The sequence below is a fragment of the Pseudonaja textilis genome, chromosome 3 (genome assembly GCF_049901715.1).
Source record: "Pseudonaja textilis isolate UNSWEBS1 chromosome 3, rPseTex1.2, whole genome shotgun sequence".
NCBI classification, from domain to species: domain Eukaryota; kingdom Metazoa; phylum Chordata; class Lepidosauria; order Squamata; family Elapidae; genus Pseudonaja; species Pseudonaja textilis.
Genome location: NC_141992.1, coordinates 187,201,171 through 187,215,191, shown reverse-complemented (window position 1 = coordinate 187,215,191; position 14,021 = coordinate 187,201,171). Strand labels below are relative to the sequence as shown.

General features: G+C 41.0%; 1 protein-coding gene across 2 annotated transcripts in view; it reads left to right on the top strand.

The window, feature by feature from the left end:
- WASHC5 (WASH complex subunit 5) overlaps window positions 1-14,021 on the top strand; it is a 37,078-nt gene that overhangs the window by 4,173 nt on the left and 18,884 nt on the right. For both annotated transcript variants that reach the window (XM_026703652.2, XM_087931687.1), the window contains exons 4-13: window positions 405-489; window positions 767-867; window positions 1,787-1,976; window positions 2,072-2,224; window positions 3,468-3,581; window positions 4,968-5,139; window positions 7,861-7,988; window positions 10,591-10,720; window positions 13,359-13,471; window positions 13,573-13,739. In XM_026703652.2, the coding sequence (XP_026559437.1) occupies window positions 405-489; window positions 767-867; window positions 1,787-1,976; window positions 2,072-2,224; window positions 3,468-3,581; window positions 4,968-5,139; window positions 7,861-7,988; window positions 10,591-10,720; window positions 13,359-13,471; window positions 13,573-13,739 (1,353 nt within the window). The remainder of the gene's footprint in view (window positions 1-404; window positions 490-766; window positions 868-1,786; window positions 1,977-2,071; window positions 2,225-3,467; window positions 3,582-4,967; window positions 5,140-7,860; window positions 7,989-10,590; window positions 10,721-13,358; window positions 13,472-13,572; window positions 13,740-14,021) is intronic.

Here is a 14,021-nt window from a genome sequence, read left to right as displayed (position 1 = left end):
CAGTCACCAAGCGACTGGTCATTAAGTGAGGACTACCTAAACAGAGAAAGACTGTATCAAAGAATGATTTAAATAATCTGTGATTAAGAGAAACATCTCCCCAAATAGCTTGATAATCATCAACAATTCTTAACGTGTCACATAACTAAATAAAATTAATTGAGGTCCTTTGGATATAAAGCCGTAAATGACATCCAGATAATGTGTTTTATAGCTACCAATTCTTCTCTTTGGCCACATCAGCTTTTTATTCTTCTCGATGCCAAGGAACTTCGGAAAGAATTTATGTCAAAGAGTTTGGAAGCCCAGTTAAAGTAGGGAATAAATTTGTATATAAGCAGGAGCCTTTAATAACATTTATCTCTGCAGAAAATTAATTTATATTTTATTCTTATTGTTTCTAGATACCTGGATGATCTCAATGAAGGGATTTACATTCAGCAAACTCTGGAAGCAGTGCTGCTGAATGAGGACGGAAAACAGCTATTGGTAAACTGACTCTAACCATGCAGCAATACTTATTTACTGTTTATATTTTTTAGATATTTTAATCTTTTCATCTCCTGGTTTGTAACCTGTTGCCTTCACTACTTACACCAAACTGCTTTCACCGAAGAATGAGGAAATTTTAATTAGACACATCACAAAATTTCTATGATGGAGAACACTAATAAATGAGTTTGATGTAACAGGAAATTACATTCTTTATTTAACATCCTTGCAGTTTTAACTGTGAATCTCTCTCTGTCTGTCTTGTTTGCTGCAGTGTGAAGCTCTTTATTTGTATGGTGTCATGCTCCTTGTCATTGATCAGAAAATTGAAGGCGAAGTCCGAGAGAGAATGCTCGTTTCCTATTATCGATACAGGTACGACATCTCTGAATCAGAATATAATCAATTGGCTATTTTGTGCTTGATTATTTCATGCAAACTCAACCACTGTTTTGATTGCATCAATATACTTGTGTTAAGAATCATGTGCGATGCCTTTAAAGGAAACTCTCTCTCCAATGTTTCTCAACTTTCAAATTTTAAAATGTGTGAACCTCAACTCCCAGAATTCCCTAGGTAGCATGGCTGGCAGGGAAATTCTGCAGTTCAAGTTCACTCATCCTAAAAGTTCCCAAGATGGGGAAACACTTTTTCATTGATGCTGAGCTACATTGCAACATTGAGCCAGTCTTTAGAGTCTGGTCTGGCTAGTGCTTGCATGAAAGACATTCAGAAAATACCAGGGCTCAAAGGCAAACTGAGAATTTGAAAAAAAAAAATCTTAAAATGAAGGAGAAAAACTGTTTTCATTTTGCTACCAAAATAATGATTAGGATGTGCCTATGAAATCAAAGGAATTGCAAGTTTATCTTTTTGCTGTACAGGTAATCCTCAACTTACAATTGTAGGAGCCCACAATTTTGCTCTTAAAGTTGTGACAATTAGGAAATGGGTGACCAAATCTGATTTTTATTATCTTTTTTTGTGGTGGTCATTAAACAAATGCCATAGTTATTAATGAACAACAGTTTACCATGGAACAGTTTCTTCTGGAAACTGGAAGCAAACGCTAGTTTCTTTCAAAAAATATTTTAAATCGTGGGCAAAGCAAATGGCTGTAAATGTAAGCTGGTTGCCAAGCATGTGATTGAAGGGTGTGAGTGGTGGTTAGAACTCTAAATCTGGGTTATAAGTAGTTTTTCCAAGGTCCATCACAATTTTGAACGGTCGCTAAACGACTTGTACTTTGATAAGATCCTCCATTGGTGATGTGTGCTTGTCATGCCCCATCCAGTGCTGCTCGTTCTGCTGACTCCAATATGGATGATATATGTAAGCTGCTTCGGAGCACGGGGTATTCAAGTCAGCCCGGAGCAAAAAGGCCCACAAACTATCCCGAGAGTTACTTCAGCAGGGTGCCCATCAACAAAATATTCATCAGCATGGTGATTGGCCGTTTGAGGTCAGATGATATCTACAACCAGGTAAGTTGGGCTGGACAAGGCCCAGGGTGGGGAAAGAAGTAGGAAAATGGCCAGCAGACTTAACAAGGTGCACTTTCACTCTGTTCCCTTCTCAGGTTTCTGCATATCCACTTCCAGAGCATCGCAGCACAGCTCTGGCGACACAGGCAGCCATGTTGTATGTGACGCTTTACTTCGACCCCTCCATTCTTCATACCCAACAAGCAAAGATGAGAGAAATAGTAGATAAATATTTTCCAGACAATTGGGTAAATATATTGTTGGAGCTGCTATTAATGACTGATTTGCCTCAGCGTCTCACATCCTGGGCATAAACTGTTTCAACCGTTCCCTTCAGGATGCCACTGTAGGACATTGCATGCTAAAGCAAGTAGACACAGGGACAACACTCTGCTGAACACCTAATCATCACAGTACTGTCTAATAAGTATTTATATACCCATGTAGTATGACTGAAGATCTTATTATCTTCTTTACTACTACTACTACTATTGGTACAATGATGATGATGATTCTGTTGCTTTGCATGTACACTGAAAGCTGTGCCGGAGACAAATTCCTTGTGTGTCTAATCACACTTGGCCAAATTACATTACATTACATTACATTACATTACATTACATTACATTACATTACATTACATTACATTATTGCAAACTTCAGAGATGCTCAAATTATGACACATGCTAGATAAGGTAATCCCACCAATGCTGCCATTGCATCATTGAGTCTTGATGTCTGATCTAAGTGTATGACAGTGCTGTTTGCATGATAACGTTTGTGAGGTAATTTTTCCTCATTTTCCAACCCACTCCAAAAGCTGCCCATAAGTTTTTGCTTCATCGTCATTTCAGACCCTTGGTGTGAATACAAGAGAGCCAGGCAAAGCCAGTGAGGATAATTCTATTCTCCCTTTTATCTGTTGGGAAATCAGGACTAGAGATCTGAGAGTTCACTTGGGTCTTTTATGCTTAATTAATTCTGGGGTGGTTGTAGCTTTGAACCAGTTAAGTTTTCTCACTATAGTTAGACCAAGCAGCATTGTTCTTTACTAATCTTAAAATGTTGTCTGCCAGAGAGCCACTAAGCTGTCTCCACACCCATGACTAACTGGCCACATAACTACAGATAACTGTCTCCACAATCATGGGTAGTCATAACCATAACTAAACCTGCATTCCTGTCCAGCATTGACTTTCCACTAGTTTTAAAATGTCTGCCAGATAGCCATTAAACTGCCTTCACAATAGTAGCTAATCAAATCACAACCACAGCTGTCACACCACAACCATGGCTAACCACATTCATAACCATGGTTAACCATCTCTAAAGCCATGTATAGCCACCATAGCTAATGCTGCAACCATGGTTAGCCATCTCCGCAGCCAACCAGACATAAATCTGTTTTATGACATTTTGATGATTTTCTTTCCCCATAAATGTATGGACAACTGGAGTTTTCAGGGACTTTATTTGGGCTTCTGTTTACAGGTTATTAGCATTTACATGGGGATATCAGTCAATCTGGGAGAAGCCTGGGAGCCATACAAGGCTGCCAAAACAGCTCTGAACTACACGTTGGATCTTTCCAATGTTAAGGAGCAGGTAAGGAAGTGTGAGCTTAACAGGATGAATGAAGTTATGTTGAAATCTGATTTAAGTGTTTTCATTAAACTACTAACTTGTGACCTTCTCAGCAAATGTAGAGCCTTTTAAGGGCCTCCTCACATTAAGGCCTCACTGTCTTGTTACCCTTGGCAACCTGAATTTTCACATATAAGTGGGGAAAGGAGGTGCGCGCTCTAATGCTGAGCTTTGTCAGGAAAGAGAGCATAGCAAATTTAAATGGGAAATGGGGGCATCTTCCCATGACTGTAGAACTACATCAGAAGGGCTTTAAAATGGGAGGGAAGGAGGGAGGGAGGAATGTTGGTTTCAGCCAACTTTTGGAAAGAATAATAGATGCCTAGATCCATAGCGTAATTGACTGTGGCTGAAATTTAATGCAAGAAGCTGGATGAGATACCAGAATCCACTTTTGCAACCTTCATGGACTTAATGAGTCATCTGTGCACTTGTGGCGTACCCATTAGCAAGCTTCAGTCAAATATACTTGTTTATAATTCACAAGAGGTAGCTGCTACTCTCCTCTGAGTCCAATTCAAGGATGGATGACATCATGGAAAATCTGTTGCTTGCTTAGCAGCAGGATAAAAGGGATTGGACGCTTCCTTCTCCTAGGATACATTTCAACTCTCCAGGCGAACAAATACTAAATCTGAACGATGCTTATCCTACTGAAGAGTCCCTTCCATGGCATTACACAGCAGGGCAGAAATAAAAGCAGAGAAATTAATTAAAACAAATCCTCCTGCTCTGTAGACATAATCCCTTAAATTTCTGTGTACAATCACAGTTAAGATCGCCTGGTACGAACATAACCCATTATTTAAGCACTATCCAGATCTGATCCTGTTTTACTTTTTGAGACCAACCACAAACAGATTTCTGATTAAAAAAGAAACTTGCAAAGCAGCTTCACCAGAATTAACACTGAACACAGAGAAAGAATGATTTGCTTCTGAATCCTGATAGAGAAATTTGACAACGAAATATTTCTTTATAAACTGGAAAGTAACTGATTCCATTGGAATATCTTGAACACCTGCATTTTTTACATTTTGTAAAGTAAACGTTATTGTTTAAGTTATTTAGGAACAACAGCAACATAAACTGTTATGTTTGAAAACTTAGGAATTTTAATAGTTTTGGTTAGTACCATTTATACCAGGAATAATCACTTGTTACTCCTGGATATTGTTGGATATTGCAAACTAGAACTCCCCAGGTGTGTTAGACAAATTAGCCAAGCACGAAGGATGCTGGGAGATATAGTTTAGTCTTTGCCCACGAGTTCTGAAATGTCCATTTCATCCCTAGGACTTTGCTGTCCCTCTGTTAATGCTAATGCTTTGATTTCTGCCTTTGAAGGCCAGCCGAGCTGCTGCCGTCACTGAGCGTGTTCACACCCAAGTGCAACAATTTCTTAAAGAAGGTTGTTTAAGAGAAGAGATGGTGCTTGACAACATCCCGAAACTGCTGAACTGCTTAAGGGACTGCAATGTAGCCATCCGTTGGCTGATGCTTCATACGGCAGACTTGGGTAAGAGATGATGGTTTGTTTTACAACAAGGATGGAGAATCCACTTAGAAAAGGAAAGTTTTCAAGTCAACTTTTATTTGCATACCCTCGTTAGAGGCAGTCTCTTCTTAAATGCCCCTCAATTCTTGGCCCAATTGTAGCCATTAGTGGAGGACCTGTAATTCATGTGCAGTCTCCGTATTCGAGATCCGTGTATGTTAGAAAACCCAATAAAGGAAGCCATGATCTTCAGAACCAATTTGGAATGTTTCAGGGGAATGGAATTGCTCCTGCTGAAAAATGTGATGCCACTTCCTAGTGGTCAGGGAATTGGGCAGCTGGCATCTAAATGGAGCCAGACAAACTTGTAGTTTTATATAAATAAATATACACTGCTCAAAAAATAAATAAAGGGAACACTTAAACAACACAATGTAATTCCAAGTCAATCACACTTCTGTGAAATCAAACTGTCCACTTAGGTAGCAACACTGATTGACAATCAATTTCACATGCTGTTGTGCAAGTGGAATAGACAATAGGTGGAAAGCATAGGCAGTTAGCAAGACATCCCCAATAAAGGAGTGGTTTTGCAGGTGGTGACCACAGACCACTTCTCAGTTCCTATGCTTTCTGGCTGATGGTTTCGTCACTTTTGAATGCTGGCGGTGCTTTCACTCTAGTGGTAGCATGAGACGGAGTCTACAACCCACACAAGCGGCTCAGATAGTGCAGCTCATCCAGGATGGCACATCAATGCGGACTGTGGGAAGAAGGTTTGCTTTGTCTGTTAGCGTAATGTCCAGAGCATGGAGGCACTACCAGGAGACAGGCCAGTACATCAGGAAACGTGGAGGAGGCTGTAGGAGGGCAACAACCCAGCATCAGGACCGCTACCTCCGTCTTTGTGCAAGGAGGAAGAGGAGGAGCACTGCCAGAGCTCTGCACAATGACCTCCAGTGGGCCACAAATGTGCATGTGGCTGCTCAAACGGTCAGAAACAGACTCCATGCGAGTGGTATGAGGGCCCGACGTCCACGGTTGGGGGTTGTGGTTACAGCCCAACACCGAGCAGGATGTTTGGCATTTGACAGAGAACACCAAGATTGGCAAATTCGCCACTGGCACCCTGTGCTTTTCACAGATGAAAGCAGGTTCACACTGAGCACATGTGACAGATGTAACAGGGTCTGGAAACGCTGTGGAGAACGTTCTGCTGCCTGCAACATCCTCCAGCATGACCGGTTTGGCAGTGGATCAGTAATGGTGTGGGGTGGCATTTCTTTAAGGGGCCGCACAGCCCTCCATGTGATCACCAGAGGTAGCCTGACTGCCATGAGATCCTCAGACCCCTTGTGAGACCATATGCTGGTGTGGTTGGCCCTGGGTTCCTCTAATGCATGACAATGCTAGACCTCATGTGACTGGAGTGTATCAGCAGTTCCTGCAAGACGAAGCCATTGATGCTATGGACTGGCCCGCCCGTTTCCCAGACCTGAATCCAATTGAGCACATCTGGGACATCATGTCTCACTCCATCCACCAATGCCACGTTGCACCACAGACTGTCCAGGAGTTGGGGGATGCTTTAGTCCAGGTGTGGGAGGAGATCCCTCAGGAGACCATCCACCACCTCATCAGGAGCATGACCAGGTGTTGTAGAGGCACGTGGAGGCCACACACACTACTGAGCCTCATTTTGACATGATTTAAAGACATTACATCAAAGTTGGATCAGCCTGTAGTGTTTTTTTCCACTTTAATTTTGAGTTTAACTCCCAAATCCAGACCTCCATGGGTTTCTAAATTTGATTTCCATTGATAATTTTTGTGTGATTTTGTTGTCAGCACATTCAACTATGTAATGAACGAAGTATTTAATAAGAATCTTTCATTCATTCAGATCTAGGATGTCTTATTTTTGTGTTCCCTTTATTTTTTTGAGCAGTGTATTTAACATCTATATTTAGAGCAGATAAGATAGGCACACCACTATATCATGAGGTAATTCATCATGTAAATCACATAATAGCCTACAGTGTACACAGAACAAACAGATGGGGGGGGAGGGAAACTCCCCCCCTTTTACATTCAGCAATTAATCGTAATATAGATTGTCTCATGCCGAAGCCTGCACTCTCCAACCAATCAACCCCAACTGTGTGTCCTGGCCCATTATACTCTTTACTGTTCCAGCTATTAAATTAAATACCTTAACACAAGTTCACTTATATGTCTATGGAGATTCTCAATCATCCATGTCATGGTTGCCCCAAAGGTGCTTTTTTTAAAAGGCAACTGGACTTTCTGGTGAAATATCTTCAAAGAAAAGCCAGAAAGTCCAGTTGCCTCTTTAAAAAAATCACCTTTGGGACTTAAAATAAAGATTTTAAATAATTTGTTACCTCTTGTTTTAAAAAAAGCACAATATTGGAAAAATGAAGATATACCACGAGATGAAGAAATAGTCAAGAAGATACTAGATTGTGCAGAAATGGATAGATCGACATTGAAAATTAAACAGAAAGAGGATGTAGAATATTATCAAACATGGAATTTATTTTACCACGGTTGGAAAAAAATGGGGTGGAGATTCAGAATGTAATTTGTGTTGTTAAGCAAATTATATACCCAGACAACACGATGTTTATCAAGCACTAAAAATATACATAATAGAAAATCAATAAAATAAAATAAAACATTTTTTTAAAAAGTACACTCTCTTTTTCTTTCCCTCCCCAGCTTATGATCCAAATAACAAGCGCCTCCGCCAGATAAAAGACCAAGTTCTCACTGATTCTAGATTCAACCCCAGGATTCTTTTCCAGCTCCTTCTGGATACAGCCCAGTTTGAATTCATTTTGAAAGAGGTAAAAAACAAATAAACCCTGGGGGTTCATTTCTGAAGTGGGAGGAGGGAGTGTGTGTGTGTGTGTGTGTGTGTGTGTGGCACAGTTCACAAGAAGCTACGGGTCATCCCAAAATAATAACATCGGAAAACTCAAATGTCAAGGTTCTGAGTAATGAACCCAACCAATCCAGCAACTCTTGAGACTTTCAGCTTTCTCAAAGAACTGCTTTATTGAGTATATCATTTCAGCACACTTGAAATGCAAAACCAGCTCTGGCTATTTCCTGCACTTTCAGTATAATTACAGAACAGACAGCTCTCTTCCTCCTTGTTACAGGTCACACTGTCCAACTAGGTGTTCTGTCGTCTCCTTGGTAACCTTGACATTAAATCAGCTGTCTGGCCAGCACCTGTTGGGGCAACCTTGGTTCCTATGAGATAGTAAGTTATCGATGTCTGGTCTGATATTCCAACAGGTGCTAGCCAGAGAGCTGGTTTAATGCGATTTGGCTATTTATTTGACTGTTGGAGCAATTGTTCTCCTGGGTCGTAAATGTATCACTGCAAGAACCCAGAGAAACAGCTTCATGAGTTCTTCTGTTTTCTTTAAAACCCTTGAAGGGGAATTTCATAAAATAATGGTTTGGTGTTTTTTTTTAAAGGTGGCCTGAACCTTTCTTATTTTCTTGGAGAATCTTTGAAAAATGTATTATTGATGATTTCTTATTTTTATTTATTTATCAAATTTCTATACCACCCATTATACTTGCAAGATTTGGGGCATTTTACAAATAAAACTGATGACCCAGGATGAGATACAAAATAAACACAGTCACAAAAACAGGTGAAGCCTCTTTTATTCCTTCACTTTGCTTCAAAGCTCCAAATACCCTCGACTGGAGACAAAAAAACTCCCCCACAAGCAGTTATGAAGTTTGAACTAAAAATGCCTATAAATTATAAAGAGTAAAAACAACACAAACCACACTGAAGCAATTAAGGGAACCAGGCAAGATAAGGGCTTGAAGACACCCACAAATATCGGAACACACACTGGGAAGGACGCCAAACTCAAAGAGGAATGACAGACTAGAGATATTTCCAGGCTTTGTTTCCAGCACTGGCCCATACGCATGTCCATCCTTTTAACCAGTTCTCACACCTGCAGCCCATGAAGAGGATCAAGGCCCTTTCCTTCCCCGTAGACCACGCCATTCACATCTCTCCCTTATCCTCTCCTCTCTGCATGCCCTAGGATGGAGAGGGGATGGGCCTGGGTCTTCCTCTGACTGCCCAGCCAGCCTCTGCCCTTCCCCAGCCTCCTCCACAACATCCGGAGCCACCCCTGTCGGCTGTTCCTCCTCTCCTGCAGAGTCAGTCTTCAACAGGGGCATGACAGGTTTTTTTTTAAAAAAGATGGCCTGATCCTTTCTTATTTTCTTGGAGAATCTTTGAAAAATGTATTATTGATGATTTCTTATTTTTATTTATTTATCAAATTTCTATACCACCTGTTATACTTGCAAGACTTTGGGCATTTTACAAATAAAGCAATAAAATCATACAGAGGTAGTCCTCACTCTGCAGCCATCCATTTAGCGACTGTTCAAGATTACGACAGCACTGAATATAAAGTGATTTGCAACCAGCTCTCACGTCAACCATTGTAACGTCCCCAAAGTCACACGAACAAAATGTGGCTGTTTGACAACCAGCATATGTTATGACAGTTTCGGCATCCTGGGGTCATGTGATCTCCATTTGTCACTTTTGCAGCTGGTGTCCCGCAGGCAAAGTAAAGGGGGGAAGCCAGAGTCACTTAATGATCATAGGATTCACTTAACAACCAGGGTAATTCACCCAACAGGCGTGGCAAAACAAGGTTGCAAAATCAGTCAGGACTCACTTAACCCCGCTCACTTAGCAACTGATGTTCCAATATTAGTTGTGGTCTACCTTTAAAGCATAGTTAAAAACAAAATATATTTATTTATCAAATCTATTTTAGCGTAATAGGTAAAGGTTCCCCTCGCACATACGTGCTAGTCGTTTCCGACTCTAGGGGGCAGTGTTCATCTCCATTACTAAGCCAAAGAGCCAGCACTGTCCAAAGACATGGTCATGTGGTCGGGATGACTGAACACCAAAGGCGCACAGAGTGCTGTTACCTTCCCACCAAAGATAGTACCTATTTTTCTACTTGCCTTTTTACGTGCTTTCAAACTGCTAGGTTGGCAGAAGCTGGGACAAGTAACAGGAGTTCACTCCGTTATGTGGTGCTAGGGATTCGAACCACCAAACTGCTGACCTTTCTGATCGACAACGTATGGTGAATCAAATAGAGTGCTTTTAAGTGTATTTGATCCACATTCTGACATATATCCCTTCTTCCTAATCAGATATTTTGAGTCATAGACTCAGCTCAGCAAGCTGCACTTTTGGGGTCAGTGATTTAAATATGTTTTGCAGTGATTCACTGATACTCTTAAGTTCATCATTATCAGCTTTGTGTTTTGGCTACTTGTCTTTTAATCTAAGCTTCCCAGAATAGCTTTGTATAGTAAGATGGGTGGCATATAAATTCAATAAATAAACCTGAGAAACGTCTCTCTTTCCACTAGATGTTCAAACAAATGTTGTCAGAAAAGCAGACGAAGTGGGAGAGCTATAAAACAGAAGGATCCGAAAGAATGGCTGAATTGGCAGATGTCTTTTCAGGAGTGAAACCATTAACCAGAGTGGAGAAGAATGGTAGGCTGAAACAGAAAATCTCTTTTAGCAAGAGTAAAATTGTAGTAGATTGCTTCATATTGACTTGAGTTCATGCATTGGTGTAAGCCAGGGGTGTCAAACTCAATTTCATTGAGGGCCACATCAGGATTGTGTTTGACCTTGGAGGGCCGGGGGGGTATGACCCGGTGGGTATGGCCAACTCTATGTCACTTGTGTCTGGGGCACCTCTGATGGCCCAGGTGGGGCCCCACAGGCTCCGTTTTTGTCTGGGAAAGCCTCCTGTAGCATTCTGCCAGCGAAAATTGACACGATGCCCCCCAAGCTGTGTTTTCATGGGCAGAGGCACTGCAGACCAGTCCTTCGTTGTTTCCAGGGTGGCCCCACGAGTCAGATCTAAGCACCCCACATCTGTATTTGTTCCGCGGGCCTTGAGTTTGACACCCCTGCTGTAAGCCATGGCCTATTTAATTATGGTTTGCTGAATAGGCCACAATTGGCTCAGAGACCACAATATACTAAGCCATAAGCCATATTTTACAAACATCAATGCCTGAATCAACACAATCTTTTAAGCTGAAATAGAATAAAATATGTCTTGCTTTAGTGCAAAATAGGAACTTAAATAAGAACTCAAAGTAAATCAAATACCCCACAGATACTGGCCAAGAATAGCGACCAATGAAATACAGCTAGCTAGGTTTGTCTTGGCATATGGTGGATAAGGTTAATGAGAGCAAAGTAGTACAGGATGCTAGTTTGTTCGAGGGTATTGGGACCTTGTTACCCAAATAACTGTCTTCTGTTATGTGACAGATCCTTCCACATTTTTAGGATCTGTTCTGCTCCAAGGCATGGTTAGCAGCCATACTCTGTTGTAGCATTTTGCAGATGCATTTCCACCATATGCCAAGACAAACCTAGCTAGCTGTATTTCATTGGTCGCTATTCTTGGCCAGTATCTGTGGGGTGCTTGATTTACTTTGAGTTCTACAGGCCTCCCACAACTCTTTGCTTTCTAATTACACCCTAGCAAAGATGAAGTATGACCCAAAAGTGGTAAAGATGCTTGGAAGGAAGTATTCTCAGGCAACCTTTCCTTCCATCTGCATCTAGAATTCAGACTTAGAAGGTAATAATACTTCAAGCTCCTTTCTGTACTCAAATGATGTGTTACGTTGTCATACTATGGCAAAACCATGACTGCAGTATGTTCTTCAACCACAAAATCACCATTAGGCTAGATTTATATATTGCACTGAGCTAGTGTTTCTCAACTTTCTCAGCTTTAAGATGTGTGGACTTCAACTCCTAAAATTCTCCACCCAGCTATGTTGATTAGATAATTCTAGGAGTTGAAATCCATGCATCTTAAAGTTGAGAAACAATTCTCTAAGTCAAAACGTACTATGGTTTAGTGCATATTCTATCCCAAACCTTTGTGATCTCTATGCCTCAAAAGAGGACATTATCTTCATTTGTGTTCTCCTGACGGTTAAGTCATGTCTCTACAAACCATCATTTTATTCCATTGCTGATCCACTGCATTCATTCATTCATTCATCCTGATTTTATTTTGTGTGTGTGGTTGCTTTTAGTTTTTAGCAGATGTGGCCATTGTCTTCACGCTGTTGACTCTTTTTATGAGGAGAAAAATGAAGGGCTAAATTTCTTCAGTAAATTAAACAAAAAACATTGATGGGCTGTGTTCAGTATTCACTTGATAGATGTGAAATTTACTATTAAGACCTATGTCCTCTAGTAATATCTGCTGAAATATCACAAGTTAAATCTTTTCATGGCAAGTGCATATTTAATAAATTAAGAATTTCTGACAGTAAGAAGGAAACATACTTCATGCTTTTATGGAATAAGCAGAAATGCATCTTATTTCTGGAGCAAGAATCCTGCCTCTGTATTTTTTCCCCCACAGATCAGGCTTCTAAGTCTTGCATTGCCGTGACGCATAAAGATTAGTATGTTTGCTAATGAAAGAAAACAATCCTCTAATAATGACCAGGTTATCTGAGGAAACGTCTCTTGCCAGTCACATCTACCTGACCCATTAGAGCGGGGAGGCAGGGAATGCTGTGGGTCCCATCCCTGAGGGAGATACACCTGGTGGGACCCAGAAGAAGGGCCTTCTCTGTGGTGGCTCCCTCTCTCTGAAGCATTATTCCCCCAGAGAGTAGAATGGCCCCCTCACTAATAATCTTCTGGGAGGCACTGAAGACCTGGTTCTGCCAGCGGGCCTGGGGAACCCAGAGCAAGATGGAGCCCATCAAATGGCTCATGTGACCTGCTGTCATCGGGGCGGGGGGTGGGTGGGAGTTGGGGAGTGATTTTTTTTATTTTTTCCAGATTTTGTTCTATTGTACTTTATTAATTTATTTGATTCTTTTTGTTATTTTTTTATTGTTTTTTATGTTTTAAATATGGATCTACATTCTGTAAGCCACCTCGAGTCGGTAGGGGCGAATAGGCGGCAATATAAATTTAAAAAATAAATAAATTAATTCAATTCTTGCTTTTTTAGTCAATATTTGGATACTCAGCATTTGTAGACTGAGAGTTTCGGGAAGTTTTGGGGTTGGGGGCATTGACAGTCAGGCCTGCCACCACAAGGTGATCCCTTTTATTTCTTTTCCTGCCTGATCAGAAAATCTGCAAGCCTGGTTTAGAGAAATCTCCAAACAAATCATGTCTCTGAATTATAACGACTCCACGGCAGCAGGCAGGAAAACAGTGCAGTTGATTCAAGCTTTGGAAGAGGTAAGGAGGGAGTTCCTCGCCTATAAATATTTTCTGGGTGGAATAATAATACGATTGAAAACCTCCCCAGTGAATGAGTTGCATTCAAATGTTTATTGCAGGTCCAGGAATTTCACCAGCTGGAATCCAACCTGCAAGTTTGCCAGTTTCTTGCAGACTCTCGTAAGTTTCTCCATCAAATGATCCGAACCATCAACATTAAAGAAGAGGTTTTAATCACCATGCAGATCGTAGGGGACCTTTCCTACGCTTGGCAGCTCATCGACAGGTATGACAATGCAGAGGCCTTCTGAATTCTTCTTATCGGAACAGGTAGTCCTCGACTTATGAACACAGCTGAGCCCAAAATTTATGTTGCAAAGGGAGGCGTTTGTGAAGTGGGTTTTGTCCCATTTTTATGACCTTTCTGGCCACCGTTGTTAAGTGAATCATTGCCATTATTAAGTTATTAACATGATTGTTAAGTGAATCTGATTTCTCCATCCACTTTGCTCGTCAGAAGGTCACAAAAAGTGACCCCAGGATATCATAAATATGAATCAATTGCCAT